This window comes from Bison bison, unplaced genomic scaffold, assembly GCF_000754665.1.
Source record: "Bison bison bison isolate TAMUID 2011002044 unplaced genomic scaffold, Bison_UMD1.0 scf7180017864289, whole genome shotgun sequence".
Classification (NCBI taxonomy): Eukaryota; Metazoa; Chordata; class Mammalia; order Artiodactyla; family Bovidae; genus Bison; species Bison bison.
The window spans coordinates 7501829-7518409 of NW_011494861.1; the positions used below are offsets into that span (position 1 = coordinate 7501829).

General features: G+C 51.0%; 1 protein-coding gene across 3 annotated transcripts in view; it reads left to right on the forward strand.

The window, feature by feature from the left end:
- The window catches only part of NPHP4 (nephronophthisis 4), a 138338-nt gene that overhangs the window by 18677 nt on the left and 103080 nt on the right, over positions 1-16581 (forward strand). For all 3 annotated transcript variants that reach the window (XM_010849957.1, XM_010849959.1, XM_010849958.1), the window contains exons 5-7: positions 7837-8009; positions 9089-9153; positions 12965-13120. In XM_010849957.1, coding sequence (XP_010848259.1) covers positions 7837-8009; positions 9089-9153; positions 12965-13120 — 394 coding nt within the window. The remainder of the gene's footprint in view (positions 1-7836; positions 8010-9088; positions 9154-12964; positions 13121-16581) is intronic.

Genomic DNA, 16581 nt, shown 5'->3' on the forward strand with positions numbered 1-16581 from the left:
CACCTTCTGGGCTCATCAAGGGCTCAGCATCCATGCCCGAGAGGGTTCTCAGATATCCCCCCATCCTGGGAGCTGTGGGTCGAGGCCCTTTCAGCTCAGTTCATGTCTGGTCCGAGCTGTGGAAGCTGAGTGCTCCTCAGTCATTTGGGCTCTGCTCAACGGAGCGTGGGGATCAGGGCCATGTGTTAGGGAGGACCATAGTCCTTAACGTTTTCAGAAGAATCTGCACCCTTCAGTTACTGATCTCAGCGAGGCTGGTGCTGGGGAACAGAGCAGTTTTGGTTGGGCCCCGGAATTGCTCAGCTGAGCTGTGTTCAGGTGCTATGCCCCAGGCGGGCAGCAGAGGCCAGTGCTGCCCCAGGAATGGTCCATCCTGATGGGCCGCTTGGCAGCATCCTCCCCACCGGCACTGTCCTCTCGTCCTTGACGTTCAGAGTTTAGCGAACTACAGAGAATCCCCTTTGCCGTGTGTGTGTGTGTGTGTGTGTGTGTGTGTGTGTGTGTGCATACATGGATGTACATGTGCACATGAAATGTGGAGCGTTCCCGGGGTAGCCTGGATACACGGAGCGTCTGGTTATGGGGTTGTGTCATCTGAGCAAAGCTCTGTGTACACACCTATGGGAATAGAGAGAAACACAATTTGCCCTTTTTAGAGTTGATTCTGAAATTTGGTGAAGATCTTTTTCTGATTTTACTAATCGCCTGGGCTTTTCTGGTTCTACCCTTTGGTTGTGGCTCAGGGGCGATGTGATGGAGGTTACCAGCGGCCAGTAGCAGGGGCCCATCTGGAAATCAAGGTGGTTGTCTGGCCTTTGTGTAGACTCATGAATCAACCATGTGGGCTCTGGGTTTTGATTGAGTTGTCCTTGTAATACACAGCCCCGAAAGAAGATGCTATTTCATTACTTTGCAAACAATGTCCTGTAGGAAAGACCATGGACCAAAGGAGTCCTGCCTTGAGCCAAGCCGGGTGTTTCATTCCGGGAATGATGAATTCCTTACGCCCCTCTCGTCCCAGCCTCCCTGCTCTGCCTGGCGGACCACAGGGCACCAGCTCCAGGCCTCTCAGCTCTGAGCTCAGAACTCTGTGTTCTCCTTCAAGGCTGCCCTCAGTGGAGAGGAATCACCCTTCACTTGCGCTGAGACGGTCGATCATTCTTTCAGCCTCTCAAAAGATATCTTTAAAAAATAATTTGAGAGGCCAAAGCACCATGCAGTTCCTGCACTTTCTTTCTAAGATGGACATAATTCTCCCTTAAATTCTTTCCTTAACTAACCACGCTCAGCCTGCAGTGACAGGCTCATTTTTCCTCCTTTATTTATTTTACTCGAGCCACTGGGTAGGAATCCTAGTGGTTCTTCACAGGTAGCCAGAACCCAGATCAGGGGATGATACCTCCACGGACCGTCTCAGCCCCAGGTGTGGCTGGAGTCTCAGGTGGCTCCCTGGCCTCCTGGGACACAGGGAAGTGGTCTGCTCCCTCTTCCCATCGCCAAGGCCGGGAGAAACAGGCTCCTGAATGTTCTTGTTTGTCAGAGTAATGAGAGGGAAGTGCATGCCTATGCTCAGTCATGTCCAACTCTTTGCGATCCCATGAACTGTAACCCGCCAGGCTCCTCTGTCCATGGGATTCTCCAGGCAAGAATACTGGAGTGGGTTGCCATGCCCTCTTCCAGGGGATCTACCCTACTCAGGGATCGAACCCAAGTCTCCCGCATTGCAGGCAGATTCTTTACCAGCTGAGCCACCAGGGAAGCCCCAAAATACTGGAGTGGGTAGCCTGTCCCTTCTTATGTCCCCTGCACTGCAGGTGAATTCTTAACCTCAGAGAGGGAGGTGACTCTCCTTTAAAAGTGGAGGCTGTCCATAAGAAAGAATGAAGCAATGCCATTTGCTGCAATGTGAATGAATGTAGAGATGATCATACTGAGTGAAGTAAGTCAGAAAGAGAAAGACAAATACCATATAATATCACTTACATGTGGAACCTAAAATATGGCACAAGTGATCGTATCTATGAAGCAGAAACAGACTCAGACATAGAGAACAGACTTGTGGTTGCCAGGGGGTGTGGGGGGCTGGGGGACGGAAGGACTGGGAGTTTGGGGTTAGCAGATGCAAACTGGTTTATATTTATAGCATAGGAAACTATTAATATATTCACTCTCATGTAATAAACCATCATGGAAAAGAAAAAGAATATACCATCTGATGCAAAGAGCTGACTCAATGGAAAAGACCCTGATGCTGGGAAAGATTGAGGGCAGGAGAAGAGGGCAGCAGAGGATGAGATGGTTGGATGGCGTCATTGACTCGGTAGACAGGAATTTGAGCATAACTCCAAGAGATGGTAAAGGACAGAGGAGCCTGGTCTGCTGCAGTCCATGGGGTCGCAGAGTCCAACATGACTTAGTAACTGAACAACAGCAACAATATATGTATAACTGAATTACTTTGTTATACAGCAGATATTGACACAACATCTGTAAATCAACTCTACTTCAATAAAATTAAAAAACAAGTAGATGCTGTCAAGGAATGTCAGTATATCCAAGTGAAACTCCAGGAGGCTCTGCCCAGTGACTTGGTTAATCGCCAGGTTCCTGAACATGCCCTCCCCTCTCCTTTACCCACTCTCATGTTCCAGGAACTACTCCTGATGTAAACCATTTGCAAAGCAGGAATCCAGCATGGCTCTGGGCACCATCTCTGCCGAGAGCGCCTGGTCTTAGCCATGTCACCTAGGAGGATTTCTTTCCTGTCTAGCTCAACAGAAACAACTCCTGGGGACGCTGAACCAGAAATGGGGGCGGGTATAGAAGTGAGTGGATGAATAGGAGAAATGATATCTCTCCTGATGTTTCCACAGGGATTTAGTTGTTTGGTGATTGAACAGTCTACTATGTGGGCTTCCCAGGTGGGGCTAGTGGTAAAGAGTCTGCCTGCCATTACACGAGACTTAAGAGCTGAAGGTTCTATCCCTGGGTCTGGGAGATCCCCTGGAGGAGGGCATGGCACTCCACTCCAGTATTCTTGCCAGGAGAATCCCATGGACAGAGGATCCTGGTGGGCTACAGTCCATGGGGTTGCAAAGAGTTGGTCATGACTGAGCATCTGAGCACACAGACATACATGTGGGGACAGTAGAAAGCTTCGAATTTGTCAGCTTCTGTGTGTTCATCACAGTCTCCTGGGGCTGTCTTTGCTTCAGGTTGTAACTGGGTGTGCTGTTTCTGAATAAGCCCCGCCATCCTTCTCCAGGTGGGAGCAGGACTAGCTTTGGCTGAGGGGGTGGGATCTGATGTAAGGAGGATACGGGCTGAGTTCTGCTCCATCCTTATTCCTGTGGGATCTTGGGCCAGTTGTTTAAACTCTTGACTCTGAATTCATCATCTGTGCCTGATGGACAGCAGTGTCCACCTCCTAAGGGTCCGGAGTGTAAGAAGTAGGTTCTTCCCAGACGAGTGCCCAGGGAGCAGTAGGGGCTCACTCAGCAAACACTGGCTGGGGGTCTGCTCTGTGCCAGGCTCTGTTATGTTAGGACCTGAACGTGCCCAGATGGGCGAGACGGTGTGTGGTCATTTCAGCCATGGTGGGGTTTGTGTTGTCACTGTAGATGGGAGCTTGCCAACCCTGGCTCCACAGATACTTTGAGCCAGATAATTCTCTTGGTGTGGGATTGGGTGGGGGACACTGTCTCCAGGGCTGTGTTTTTTTCCTAAGAATAATACTGGGCCCCACCCTGGATGAGTGGAAGCTTCTGACTGGAATTAGAGATTTTGCATCTCTTGGAGGAGAGTCTTGCTCGGTGGATTCACTGTCCTTGGAGTGGTCAGTCTTGTGGTCGGTCGTGTGCAGCAAACTGTCCTGAGCCTCTAGTGGAAGGCTGAGCTGATGGAGGCTGCAGACGGATATGTGGTGTGTTTACCTTCCTGAAGCCACCCTACTAAAGGTTTACTAAAGAAAATTGTCTGGTGGGGCTTCCCTGGTGGTCCAGGGATTAGGACACCATGTATCCACAGGTTCGATCCCTGGCTGGGGAACTGAGATCCTGCAGGCTGCATGGTGAGGTCAAAGAAGAGGAAAACAAAATTGTTTGGAAGGTACTAGTTTAATTTCTGTGCCTCTCTCCTGGCCTTGTCCTCAGCCTGGGACAGAAGAGCGTGTGTCACTTGGGGCAGGTCGAGCGGCTGTGCAGCCGCGGACGAAGCCTCTACACAAACGCCCGTCTTCATCTGAGGCCCAATTTTAATTCTGTCACGTGTGTGAAAAATGGACCCTCAGCCCCGAGGCAAAATGTCGGCGTGTTTGAAGATGAAGGCATTAAGACAGGAGCATTTCTGTGATTTATTAACCAGTTTATCTTGTCAGGGGGGCACCTTGTCAAGGGCGGATGAGTGAGCTGTGGCATGGGGGGACCAGGGCCCCACTGTTCTGTGTCCCACGGCTTCTCTCTCTGTAATTGGATGGGCTTGACTTCAACTTTTAATCCCGCAGTGGCAGCTGATGCATCTCCAGGCATCTTGCATGGCCGCCGCCAGGCATCCTGACCCTGGAGGGCTTGGTTTTTTAAAACATTTATTTACTTGGCTATGTCGGGTCTTAGCTGCATCATGCAGAGTCTTGTGATGTGGTGCATGGGCTCAGTAGTTGCAGTGTGTGGACTTGGTTGCTCTGTGGCATGTGGAACTGGGTTCTCAGTTCTCTGACCAGGGATCGGATACGTGTCCCCTGAATTGGAAGAATTCTTTACCGCTGGACCACCAGGGAAGTTCCTGGAGGGCTTGTTTGCAGAATTGCTTGATCGTGCTTGGGATGTCTGACCAAGCACATAGGGGTGGGGTGGGGGTAGAGGGCCTGGGTTCTAGGTGACTCGGCTTCTCTGGGGATCCCCGGCCGGGTGCCTAAAGGGTTGAAGCCACAGAGTTGGGTGGTTCATCCCCAGGGCTTTTACTTGCATAGAACTTCCGAGCTGGTCGGCCCTAGGCAGGGTGTGCATTTTCTACCTGCCTAAGCTGACTCTTGAGAGTCCCTTGGACTTCAAGGGGATCAAACCAGTCAATCCTAAGGGAAATCAGCTTTGAATATTCATTGGAAGGACTGATGCTAAAGCTGAAGCTCTAATACTCTGTCCACCTGATGCAAAGAGCCGACTCATGGGAAAAAAATTGATGCTGGGAAAGACTAAGGGCAGAAGAATAAGGGGGTGACAGAGGATGAGATGGTTGGATCACATCACGGACTCAGTGGACATGAGTTTGAGCAAAGTCTGGGAGATAGTGAAGGATAGGGAAGCCTGGCGTGCTACAGTCTATGGGGTCACAAAGAGCTGGACATGGTTTAGCGACTGAACAACAACAAATTAACCTTTACCTTTGAACTTCTTGAGGGCTAGATTGTATTTCTAGGTTCCTTAGAAATTCTTTCTTCTTTTTTTTTTTTTTTTTTGATGTGGACCATTTTTTAAAAAGTCTTTATTGGATTTGTTCCAATATTGATTCTGTTTTGTGTTTTGTTTTGTTTGGCTGAGAGACACATGGGATCTTAGCCCTCTGACCAGGGATTGAACTCTTGCCCCTTGCATTGGAAAGCGAAGTCTTAACCACTGGGTCACCAGAGAAGTCCCTAGAATTTCTTTAGTATGTGCGGCGCACTCATTAGAGAGGCAGTAAAGCATTGCTCCTTACCCATGAGTAGTGAGGGGATGAGGCAGTCAGCCCTCGTGTTGCCTTGTAACCTGCTGAGCTTCCAAGGCCGACCCTGCTGGTGAAAGTGGAGTCTCTGGGACAGACCAGAGTGGGGCTCTGTGGTTAGTTTGGTCTCAGAATAATTGTTTGCAGTGGTAAAGGAAAGGGAGAGGCAACAGCCATGAATTGGTAAGTGAAAGTGAAAGTCGCTCAGTCATGTTCGACTCTTTGCGACCCCATGGATGGCTATACAGTCTATGGAATTCTCTAGGCCACAATACTGGAGTGGGTAGCTGTTCCCTTCTCCAGGGGATCTTCCCAACCCAGGGATGAAACCTAGGTCTCCTGCACTGCAGGCAGATTCTTTACCAGCTGAGCCACCAGGGAAGCCCAATTGGTACCTGGGACATGCCCAAAGCAGTTGGTCCTACTGCCTCCGGGCAAAGGATTTCAAGGTGACCTCTAAGCTGGAGGATTATGGCTGCTCTGCATCAGAGCTGACAATGTTTGTTTCACTGCCAAGAAGAAAAGTGGGTAGTGTCCATAAAACTGATATGCACAGGTGTAAATGTGGGAGGTGAGATAATGACAAACCTGACTTTACGGTGGGGCTTTTAAAAACAGTACTCAAGTCTTGGAGACGGAAGCATAATTCTCTCTTGGTCCAACCACCTGTCACCTGTAAGTGGTCATTATTTCATCATTTTGCAATAAAAGATAATAGAATAACGATTTATATCTCATGGCTGATGTTTTAATGTGTCTCTCTGTTATCCTGGGCTGACAGTCTGTGATTACAGTAAACGTTTTCTTGGTGACACCGTGGTAATGACTCGTTAATGGGAGATTATTCCAAGTTTAAATCACATTGCCGCAGCCCGGCCTGGCCCGGCCCTGTGTTGGGGGTGGTCTTTGTGCTCAGTTGGTGACCCTACCACCTAGGCTTCGCCCCAACAAGGACGCGGGGTTCCAGGGACCCCTCGAGTACAGAGCCTCAGTTCAGTACTGACCTGGACTCCCAGGACGCTTGTTCCCTGAAGATTCTCAAACCCAGTTAGTGCTTCTGTTTCTATTATCTGTGTCTACAACGTTTGTTAGTTTTAGATGAGAGTGACTGCACTGGATTTCAGGAGATTGGAAACAGTGGCAGAAGGAAGGTGTTTCTGTTCCATGTGGCCATGTGCATCTCAGCGACGGGAGCTGGGTTTGACCCGTCTGTGTCGTCTTTCTCACTCCCCACCCCGTGGAGAAGCTACAAGTGGGAAACCTTTTAGTAGCAATTTGAGTATCCTCTGCTTGGCTTGGACCCCCGCCTCACCAAACCTTGTCTTAAATATTCTCAAGGCTATATTTGTTATAAATAAAGATATTTTGTTGTTGTTCAGTCACTAAGTCACGTCTGACTGTCTATGACCCTGTGGACTGCAGCACACCAGGCTTCCCTGTCCTTCACCATCTCCTGGAGTTTGCTCAAAGTCATGTCCATTGAGTCAGTGATGCTGTCCAACCATCTCATTCTGGACTGGGGATGACAGAACGAAATCCTCAAGAAATCCCAGGATATTGCTTAGTTAAAACTAAGAACTCATTCAGATGCAGCCTCATAGTATTTCCACAGGAAACAGGGATTAGAGTCAGTATTGGTGAGTTGTGATTGAAGTTTGGGCGTTGCATGAAAGGGCTCTGTGGATGTGTGGGCAATGTGGGCAGCTCGGTGGACGTGTGGGTGTGGTGGGCAGTTCACTGGATGCATGGGTGCCATGGACTACTTCTATCTTTGGGCTCATGGTCCTGGCAGGTGATAGGGGTGGGGTGCATGGCTGCCCCAACCCCTTTCCTCTCCAGAGGCTCTAATGTCTTTTGGCATCTTTTGTGGGTGAAAAACTCCCACAGGAGAAGCAAGCAGTCTTGCAAGCAGATGCTGGGTGTCCTGGAAGGAGGAGCTGTGACCCCAGTGTCTGTCTCTGAGGGGGTCCCTTCCTGGCCCCTTCTCCTCTCTGGTGCCTGTCAGGGATGCTGCTCCCCACATGGTGCGCTTGCAGCATCGACGTGAGAATGGTGGAGGTGAGGAGGGAGCCCGCCCACGTCCCTGAGCTCCCTTCTTGCAGGTCGAGAGCGTTCCCTCCATCTGCTTCTCTTTGGCAGCCCTTGTATTTTCACACGTCCTTGAACCACCCTCATATTGTGGCCGTGGTGGAGGTGGTCGTTGAAGGCAGAAGACGAGACGGGACCCTCCAGACTCTGTCCTGTGGGTTTGGAATTCTTCGGATCTTCAGCCACAAGCCGGAATCTCCAACTTCCACTTCCCAGGACAAACGGTATCCGCCTCGTTTTCTCAGTTGTTGGGGTTCCCAGCATCTTTCTGTGGTGAATTAACTGCTCGTCCACAGTAGGGAGCTCTGAATTTGTCAGTTTGTGTGTGTTTATCACAGTCTCCTGGGGATGTTTTTGCTTCAGGCTGTAACCGTGTTTGCTGCTGCTGTGTAAGCCCAGCCATCCTTCTCCAGGTGGGAGCAGGACTAGCTTTGGCCAGGCGGGTGGGATCTGACGTAAGGAGGATACGGGCTGAGTCCTGCTCCATCCTTACTCCTGTGGGGTCTTGGGCCAGTTGTTTAAACTCTTGACTCTGAATTCATCATCTGTGCCTGATGGACAGCAGTGTCCACCTCCTAAGGGTCCGGAGTATAAGCAGTAGGTTCTTCCCAGACGAGCGCCCAGGGAGCAGTAGGGGCTCACTCAGCAAACACTGGCTGGGGGTCTGCTCTGTGCCAGGCTCTGTTATGTTAGGACCTGAACATGCCCAGATGGGCGAGACGGTGTGTGGTCATTTTAGCCGTGGTGGGGTTTGCGTTGTCACTGTAGATGGAGGCTTATCCACCCTGGCTCCATGGACACTTTGGGCTAGGTATGCCTTTGTTACGGGGCTGTCCTGAACAATGTATGGTCTCACAGCCCACGAGATGCCAGTAGCCCCCTCCCTGCCCAGCTGTGACAGCTGAAAACACCTCCAAACTTTGCCAGTTGTCCCGAGGGGGCAAAATCCTCCCTGGTTGGGAACCACCACTCTAGACACATAGCCATAGAAGCCCCTCAAATGTTGTTTCAAATCTTGGGATGTTTTCAGGCACAAGTTGCTTCCCGGGCATTGTTTCCAGTGCTCTTGCTCAGGCTGCATTCGGACCATGCAGTGTATACTCTGGACGAACTTGCCCACCAGCACTGTGGGCTCATGGAGCCGATGCTGTGCTCAGGCATCTCTGTTCCCTGCAGAGGGTGGTGGAAGCTCCCAGAGGGGTGGAGTGGAGGTCCCCACAGGCCTTCCTTTTGAGAAGCATAGCTGGGGTCCTGTGACTGAATGCAAGGTGCTGATGTGCGGCTCACGCGTCTTGTTTTGCAGGCTGAGACTGTATCATGGGAGCCCGCGAGCCCTCCTCCACCCGCTCCTTCAGGACCCCATAGAACGTAAGAGACGCGGCCTGGCCAGGCCTCCACAGCACCTGCTCATGATGTCACTTCCCTGAGTATTAGAGCGTCACCAGCTTAGCTCAGGTGTTAATAGATCTGAGGAATGTGTAATGTGGGCTTGGAGTCTGACATAATTTAAAGACCCGGGGACTTCCGTGGTGGCCCAGCGGTTGGGACTCTGTGCTCACACTGCAGCAGCTGAAGGTTCCATCCCTGATCGGGGAACTGGGATTCTGCATGGCAAGCAGTGCAGCCAAAAAGTAAAAAAAAAAAAAAAAAAAAGGAAAATTTAAAGACCTGAGACACATGAGCCTGAAGGGAGCACACAGCTTTGTGAGGATGACCCCGTGGGGTCCACCTGGAGGGAGGGCTGCTGGCCCCCTGGCATCTGGGTAGCAGCTTTGCCCCCACGTGAGTAGTTGCTGTCTGTCACGGTCACCAGCTGTCCCCGGAAGCCTCTGACCAGAAAGTGCATGGGTCGCCTCCAGCAGAGCAAGGTGTCCAGTGGTGCCAATGACAGGGACGTCCTGCAGGAGCGCCTACTCTGTGTGGGCTCAGCGCCGAGCGGCCGCCTTAGGGCAGAGTGGGCTTCCTGCCTGCCTGCCTCTGTGGCTTCTCCTGCCGAGCAGCCAGGGTGCCCCTGGGAGAGACGTGAGCCACCCCCTGGCTGCTGGCTGAGTGGAGGGTAGACGGAGGGGTGCCCAGTGAGGCAGGGGGATGGGCTGACAGGCCATTTCAGGGGCCTGGTGTGGGGCTCTTTTCTGACCTGGGGGATGTGAACAGGGTTCTAGCAGTGGAGGCGGATCTGTTTGGGGGGAGTTGGGGGGTGACTTTCTGTCTCTGAGATGTTGCCTAGATTCCATGGTGGGAACTTGGTGTCTGCTTTCCAGCCTGTGTGAAACCTTGAGCCTACTTCCACTTCCTGAATTTGCTGAAAATCTCATGATAGAGGAACAGTTAGTCAGAAACTTAACTTTAATGATAAAGACTGGCTTTTAGTGTTAGTTGCTCAGTCGTGTCTGACTTTGTGACCCCATGGACTGTAGCCCGCCAGGCTCCTCTGTCTGTCCATGGAATTCTCCAGGCAAGAATACTGGAGTGGGTCAGTTCTGTTCAGTTCAGTTGCTCAGTCATGTCTGACTCTTTGCAACCCATGGACTGCAGCACACCAGACTTCCCTGTCCATCACTAACTCCCGGAGCTTGCTCAAACTCATGTCTTTTGAGTCGGTGATGCTATCCAACTATCTCGTCCTCTGTCATCCCCTTCTCCTCCCACCATCAACCTTTCCCAGCATCTGGGTCTTTTCCAATGAGTCAGTTCTTCATGTCAGGTGGCCAAAGTATTGGAGTTTCAGCTTCAGTATCAGTCCTTCCAATGAATATTCAGGACTGATATCCTTTAGGATGGACTGGTTTGATCTCCTTGCGGTCCAAGGGACTCTCAAGAGTCTTCTCCAACAACACAGTTCAAAAGCATCAATTCTTCTGCGCTTAGCTTTCTTTATAGTCCAACCCTCGCATCCATACATGACTACTGGAAAAGCCATAGCTTTGACTAGATGGACCTTTGTTGGTAAAGTAATGTCTCTGCTTTTTTAATAAGCTGTCTAGATTGGTCATAGCTTTTCTTCCAAGGAGCAAGCATCTTTTAATTTCACAGCTGCAGTCACCATCTGCAGTGATTTTGGAACCCTAGAAAATAAAGTCTGTCACTGTTTCCATCGTTTCCCCATCTATTTGCCATGAAGTGATGGGACCAGATGCCACGATCTTAGTTTTTTAAATGTTGAGTTTTAAGCCAGATTTTTCACTCTCCTCTTTAACTTTCATCAAGAGTCTCTTTAGTTCTTCTTCGCTTTCTGCCATAAGGGTGGTGTCATCTGCATATCTGAGGTTATTGATATTTCTCTTGGCAATCTTGATTCCAGCTTGTGCTTTGTCCAGCTGTGCATTTCTCATTATATACTCTGCATATAAGTTAAATAAGCAGGGTGACAATATACAGCCTTGATGTACTGGAGTGGGTAGTCATTCCCTTCTCCAGGGTTTCTTCTCAACCCAGGGATCAAACCAGTATTTCCCACATTGCAGGCAGATTCTTTACTGTCTGAGCCACCAGGGAAACCCTTTTAGGTTATTTCCCAATTGAATTTAATCATTGACTTGCCAGCATTTTCTCTCCTGAAGTATCCTTAGATTCAGCAACTGTTAAACAGCAAGCACCCCCCAACCCAGGTCCATTCTAGGACCATGGTTCTGGTGGAGGCTATGGATGTGTGAGGGGCCTGAGGAGGGACAGCCGCAGACTGACAGCACATCCTCTCAGGTGCATTTCCAAAAATGTGGGGTATTTTTCTTGACTGGGTGATGCATTCCCGTAATCCAGAATTCAAAGTATGAAACAGTGTGAGAAGGTTCAGATGAGGTCTCCTTACTCCTGTGCTCAGCTCCTCGCCTACATCACAGGTGACTTCCTCTCTGGGGTCTTGTGGGTCCTTCCGGGTCTTCTGATAACACACAAGTGAATGTGCATGCCCGTGGTCTTGTTTTTGCCCCTGTCAAGTCGTCCCAGACCTTTATTTTTCCCCTTAACTGTTTATCTTGAAGGGTGTTTCATGTCAGCACTAGGAAGCATGCTCACTCTTTTTACCACTGGGTGATGTTTAGTTGAATTGCTGTTTGTGATTGAACTGCCCCCCGCCAAGCAGACACTTGGAGCTGTTCTGTAGGAGCAGAGGGTTGAAGGTAAAGTGAACATCTGCCCTTTTGTGAATGTGCACGTGGATCTGTAGGGTAAATTCCTGGAAGTGGGATTGCTGGTCTGGGGGCCCTTCCCTGTGCAGTTTTGTATTATTTCCTCTGTTTGTCCTCCATGGAGGTTGTACCAATGTGCTCTCCAGCCAGCCATGTAGCAGAGTGTCTTTTAGGGCATTTAACATCTTGCAGTAAGCAGATCCCATGTGTGGAGTGGTCAGATAGTAAACATACAATTTTCAATAATACAGTTTTATTTTCTAATGAATGCACAATTTAGTTCTTATGAGAACACTTAGCGCGCCTCAGGAGGTGGTGCATCCCCTGTCAGTGGAGGAAATCAAGCAGTAGCAAGATGCACCATTTAGTGGCCATGTGTTGAGGGCGTGTCTGTGTCCCCCTCAACCCCAGGCCCTGTGGTCCTGCGCCCAGTTTCTGCTGACACCTTCCTTCCACCTCCCTGAGAACTCTGAGCTGTTCCCAGCGGTTCCTTTCTGAGGACGCTCTCCTTCTTCCCACTTCCCCAGCATGTTATCCAAACCTTCCTTGGGGTTCGGATCCCATTCTCCCATGTGTTACGGGTGTCAGTGGGCTTGTATCTTAGTCACTGCAGACTTGTGTCCTCTTTGAGGACAGGACTCTGTCTTAGAGGTTGCTGGCTGCCCAGCACCTAGTCCTGCTGCTTTGTGGGGCTTAGTGAATGTGAGGCTGAGATTGAAGAAGAGATATTCTTGTCAGAGCGCCCTCCAGGGTCCCTCTGATCATGGGAGCAAGCCATACCTGACTACACTGCTCAGGGGAAGAGATGAGTTGAGAGATTCTATTATGTCAGATCAGAAACAAGTGTCTCTTTCATTGCAGTTTTACCAAAGAGAGGTATTAAGGGTTGATTCTTTTTTGCTCTTGGCTGAATGAACAGAGCAATTCCCCTCTCTCCCTAGAAAAATACTTTTCCTGTTTGTCTGGCTCTTTTCCAAGATGCTCGGCTTATTGGCCCGTGTGACTGAAGGTGCGTTGGTTTCAGCTGTCACAGGAGGTGTTTTCTCCCCCAGAGAACAAGCACATGACCCTCATTGAGAACTGCAGCCTGCAGTACACGCTGAGGCCACACCCGCTCCTGGAGCCCGTGTTCCACCTTCTTCCCGAGAACTTGCTGGTGTCCGGTCTGCAGCAGATACCTGGCCTCCTTCCAGCTCACGGGGAATCAGGTGAGGACTCTTCTGTTTCTGGTCACTTGATGAGTCTCTGTTAGGTCAGATCTTGAAGGAACTGGGCTGCATGGGGTGAGTGCTGGTTGGGTCCCTCCGGCTAACAGCCCGGTGGTGGTGGGGGAGAAGAAGCGGGGAGTGGGGAGGAGGAGGGGGGCTGTGTCGTCTCACTGGCATTCCCTTCCTGAACACACCTCGCATCCCTTGGGTCCTCTGTGCCTTCTCTCCTCCTCATAAGACAGATAGCTCATGTCTTTACGACCATGACCAGGAAAACCACTGTTGCTGGGTCCCACCCGTGCTGGACCACCCTATCAGTGGCTTGGTTATTGTGGCAAAATAGGTATAACGTAAAACTTGCTATTTTAGCCGTTTCTAAGTGTGCAGCTCAGTGGCATTGAGTCCACTCGCATCGTTGTGCGGCCATCCCCCATCCATCTCCAGAGCCTTTTCATCTTCCCCAACTGAGACTGTCCACTGAATTCCAGTTCCCCACCTCTCTGCTCCCTCTGCCCCCGCTTCTAGCCTCTGCCGCCACCATTCTGCTCTCTGTCCCTGTGAACTGACTCACCATTCTGCTCTCTGTCCCCGTGAACTGCCTCCTTTAGCGACCTCACAGAAGTGGAGTCCTGCAGTATTGGTCCTTCCGTGACTGGTTTATTTCACTCGGCATAATGTCCTCAAGGTTCATCTGTGTTGTTGCGTGTGTCACAATTCCCTTGCTTATTAAGGCTGAATGGTTCCCCATCGTATGGAAGGACCACCTTTTGTTTATCCTTTTACCTGTCCACTGACATTGGGCTGGTCCACCTTTCGACTTGCGAGTGAAGCTGCTTGATTACTTTGGAACTGAAATCCATGGGACAGGCTCAGGGCTGTGTCTTGGTGTGATTTAGGAGTTGATTCTCCTGGTGGATAAAGGTCAGCCCTTCAACCATGAATCCCTTTAGGGGCTGATCTGCATTTAGGGTCTACTGATGGGCCACAACTCCTTGGCCTCCTGCTCCTTCCGAGCACTTCTGGGGGCTTTTTTTCTGGCTGTCTGGAAGAATCTAGGAGAAGGGACTATACCAGCCTTTCCCAGCTGGTGCTCCTGGAGCCTCTGTTCTCTGGGAGCTGGCTTCCTGCTCCATCCAGGAGAGGTAGGATGTGGCTTTGGGTGTGAGCAGCGGGGAGGAGAGCTAGGAGGTGCCGAGTGTTTGGCTCAGAACAGAAACACCCAGGACCAAACAGAAACACTCAGCTCCAGGAAGGAGTGTGTGTCTCAGCAACGATGTCCATGCACGTGGCCTGGGTGCTGGAGTCTAGGCTGGGCTGCAGACCTTGTCATCTGAGGTCACGAACTCCTGGGATGGGTGCACAGTGGTCCATCCTGAGCTCATTGTTTCTCAAACATCTCAGAGACAAGATGCTGATACATGAGAAATGACCAGTTAACCATGAACAGGAGCATGTTCTTGTGTGTGTGTGTGTGTGTGTGTGTGTGTGTGTGGAGGCGGGCTCCAGGTTTGGATCGGTCCTAGGTCACTGAGCCCTAACCCCCTCCCTGCAGCCCCCCATAAGCAGTCATATTGCCCCCTGTGATGCCCCCATGTTTACCCCAGAGGGAGGAGTAGTAAGAATTACAGGCTGGAGAGAGCACCTCCTGATCATGCTGCTACTCCAGCCCTGCCTACCTGCCTACTGGTCAGGGAGGAGCTGTCACCGCCCCTCCGCCCCATCACCCACTGGGATCGCGCAGGTATTAGGTACCCAGGTGCACACCTGCAGAAGTCAGTGGATGAGTCTTTCTGACCTGGGATTCTGAGTGTTTAAGCAGAATGTTCTTGGGGCCTGATGTGCATGCATCACCAGTGGGGGTCAGTAGAACTGCAGCTAAAGCATGAAGATACAGAAGCAGAGTGTGGACCTGCTTCTGTGTCCCTCCTGGGAGGTGCAGGAGAAGCTCAGGGGTCCAGACAGGCCCCGTGTTTGTTCTCAGCGTCTCAGGTCAGGCTGGAAGGGTAAAGGGCTGCGTCATGGAGAAGAGTTCTGGATTCAAGGAGCTCGAGTCCAGCTCCCGATCCTGAGTTTGCGTTTTTGGACGAGCTGAGCCCCCTTGGCCTTCGGTTTGCCTCTGATGTGGAATGGCAGGCACTGGGGCCTTTGAGGGATGCAGGTGGTGTCTGTAAAATGGCAAAAATGGAGAACAATTTATGTTGTTGTTTAGAAACAAATGGCCAGAATGCGCTCTAGCAGGTGGGCGGGAGCTGCCTTCAGTGGGCAGGAGCTGTGCTCACTCCTCTGAGGGAGAGGGGACCAGGGCAGCCTCCCCTCCAGTCCCCAGCCCACCTGGGAACAGAGACCCTCTTGCTCAGCCCCCATGCGCAGCCTCCCAGGCACCCAGCCTGCTTTCTGACGGTGGTTTTGTTTCTGTTACAAATTCCGCCCAGGATCTCATGGGCTTTTGTGACTCACTCTTGAAAGAGTTGTTTTGCAGGATAGTGTTTTATGGCCCTGAAGGGCCCAGGCAGGGGCTGGTGCTGGCCTCAGTGGTGGGAATCACTTGTCTAACTTGCCGAGGGCTTGGTTTTATTTTGATATCATGATGGGACTCAGCTGTTTGTTCATTTGTAAAATACCGCAGTGTGGGAGAAGTGAGTTGCTTTCACTGTTTTATTTTTTTAAATTTTTAATTGGAGGATAATTGCTTTACAATGTTGTATTAGTTTCTGCCATACAGCATTGTAAGTCAGCCATAAGTGTATACATATCCCATGCCTCTTGAGCCTCCCTCCGACTCCATCCCATCCCTCTCCGTAGTCACAGAGCACCGGACTGGGCTCCCTGTGTTACACAGCAGCTTCCCATTATCTGTTTATTTTACACATAGTAGCGGATATAGCAGTGGCACTCCAGTCCAGTACTCTTGCCTGGAAAATCCCATGGACGGAGGAGCCTGGTGGGCTGCAGGCCATGGAGTCGCTAAGAGTCGGATACGACTGAGCGACTTCACTTTCACTTTTCACTTTCATGCATTGGAGAAGGAAATGGCAACCCACTCCAGTGTTCTTGCCTGGAGAATCCCAGGGATGGGGGAGCCTGGTGGGCTGCCGTCTGTGGGGTCGCACAGAGTTGGACACGACTGAAGCGACTTAGCAGCAGCAGCAGCAGCAGCAGATATATGTCAGTGCTAGGAGTGGGTTGTTTTCGATTGAAATGTGGATGGAGGTCACTGTAGGGTCACATGTGGTTTTCATAAGTGTGGTAGCTGCAGGAGGTTTGGCTGGCAGGGGTGGTGAGGCGGTGCCCGGAGCACTGTGCTGGGCAGTCAGGGCAGGGGCTCACTGCTGCCCACTGCCCTGCGGGGCCCTCGTGCTGTCAGTCATCTCTCATCTCCTGCTTGGCCCGGCTCGCTGCCCTCTGCTCCCCAGGAACCCATCCTGCCCCCCTCCTGTATCTCGAGCATCGGCATGCCCACT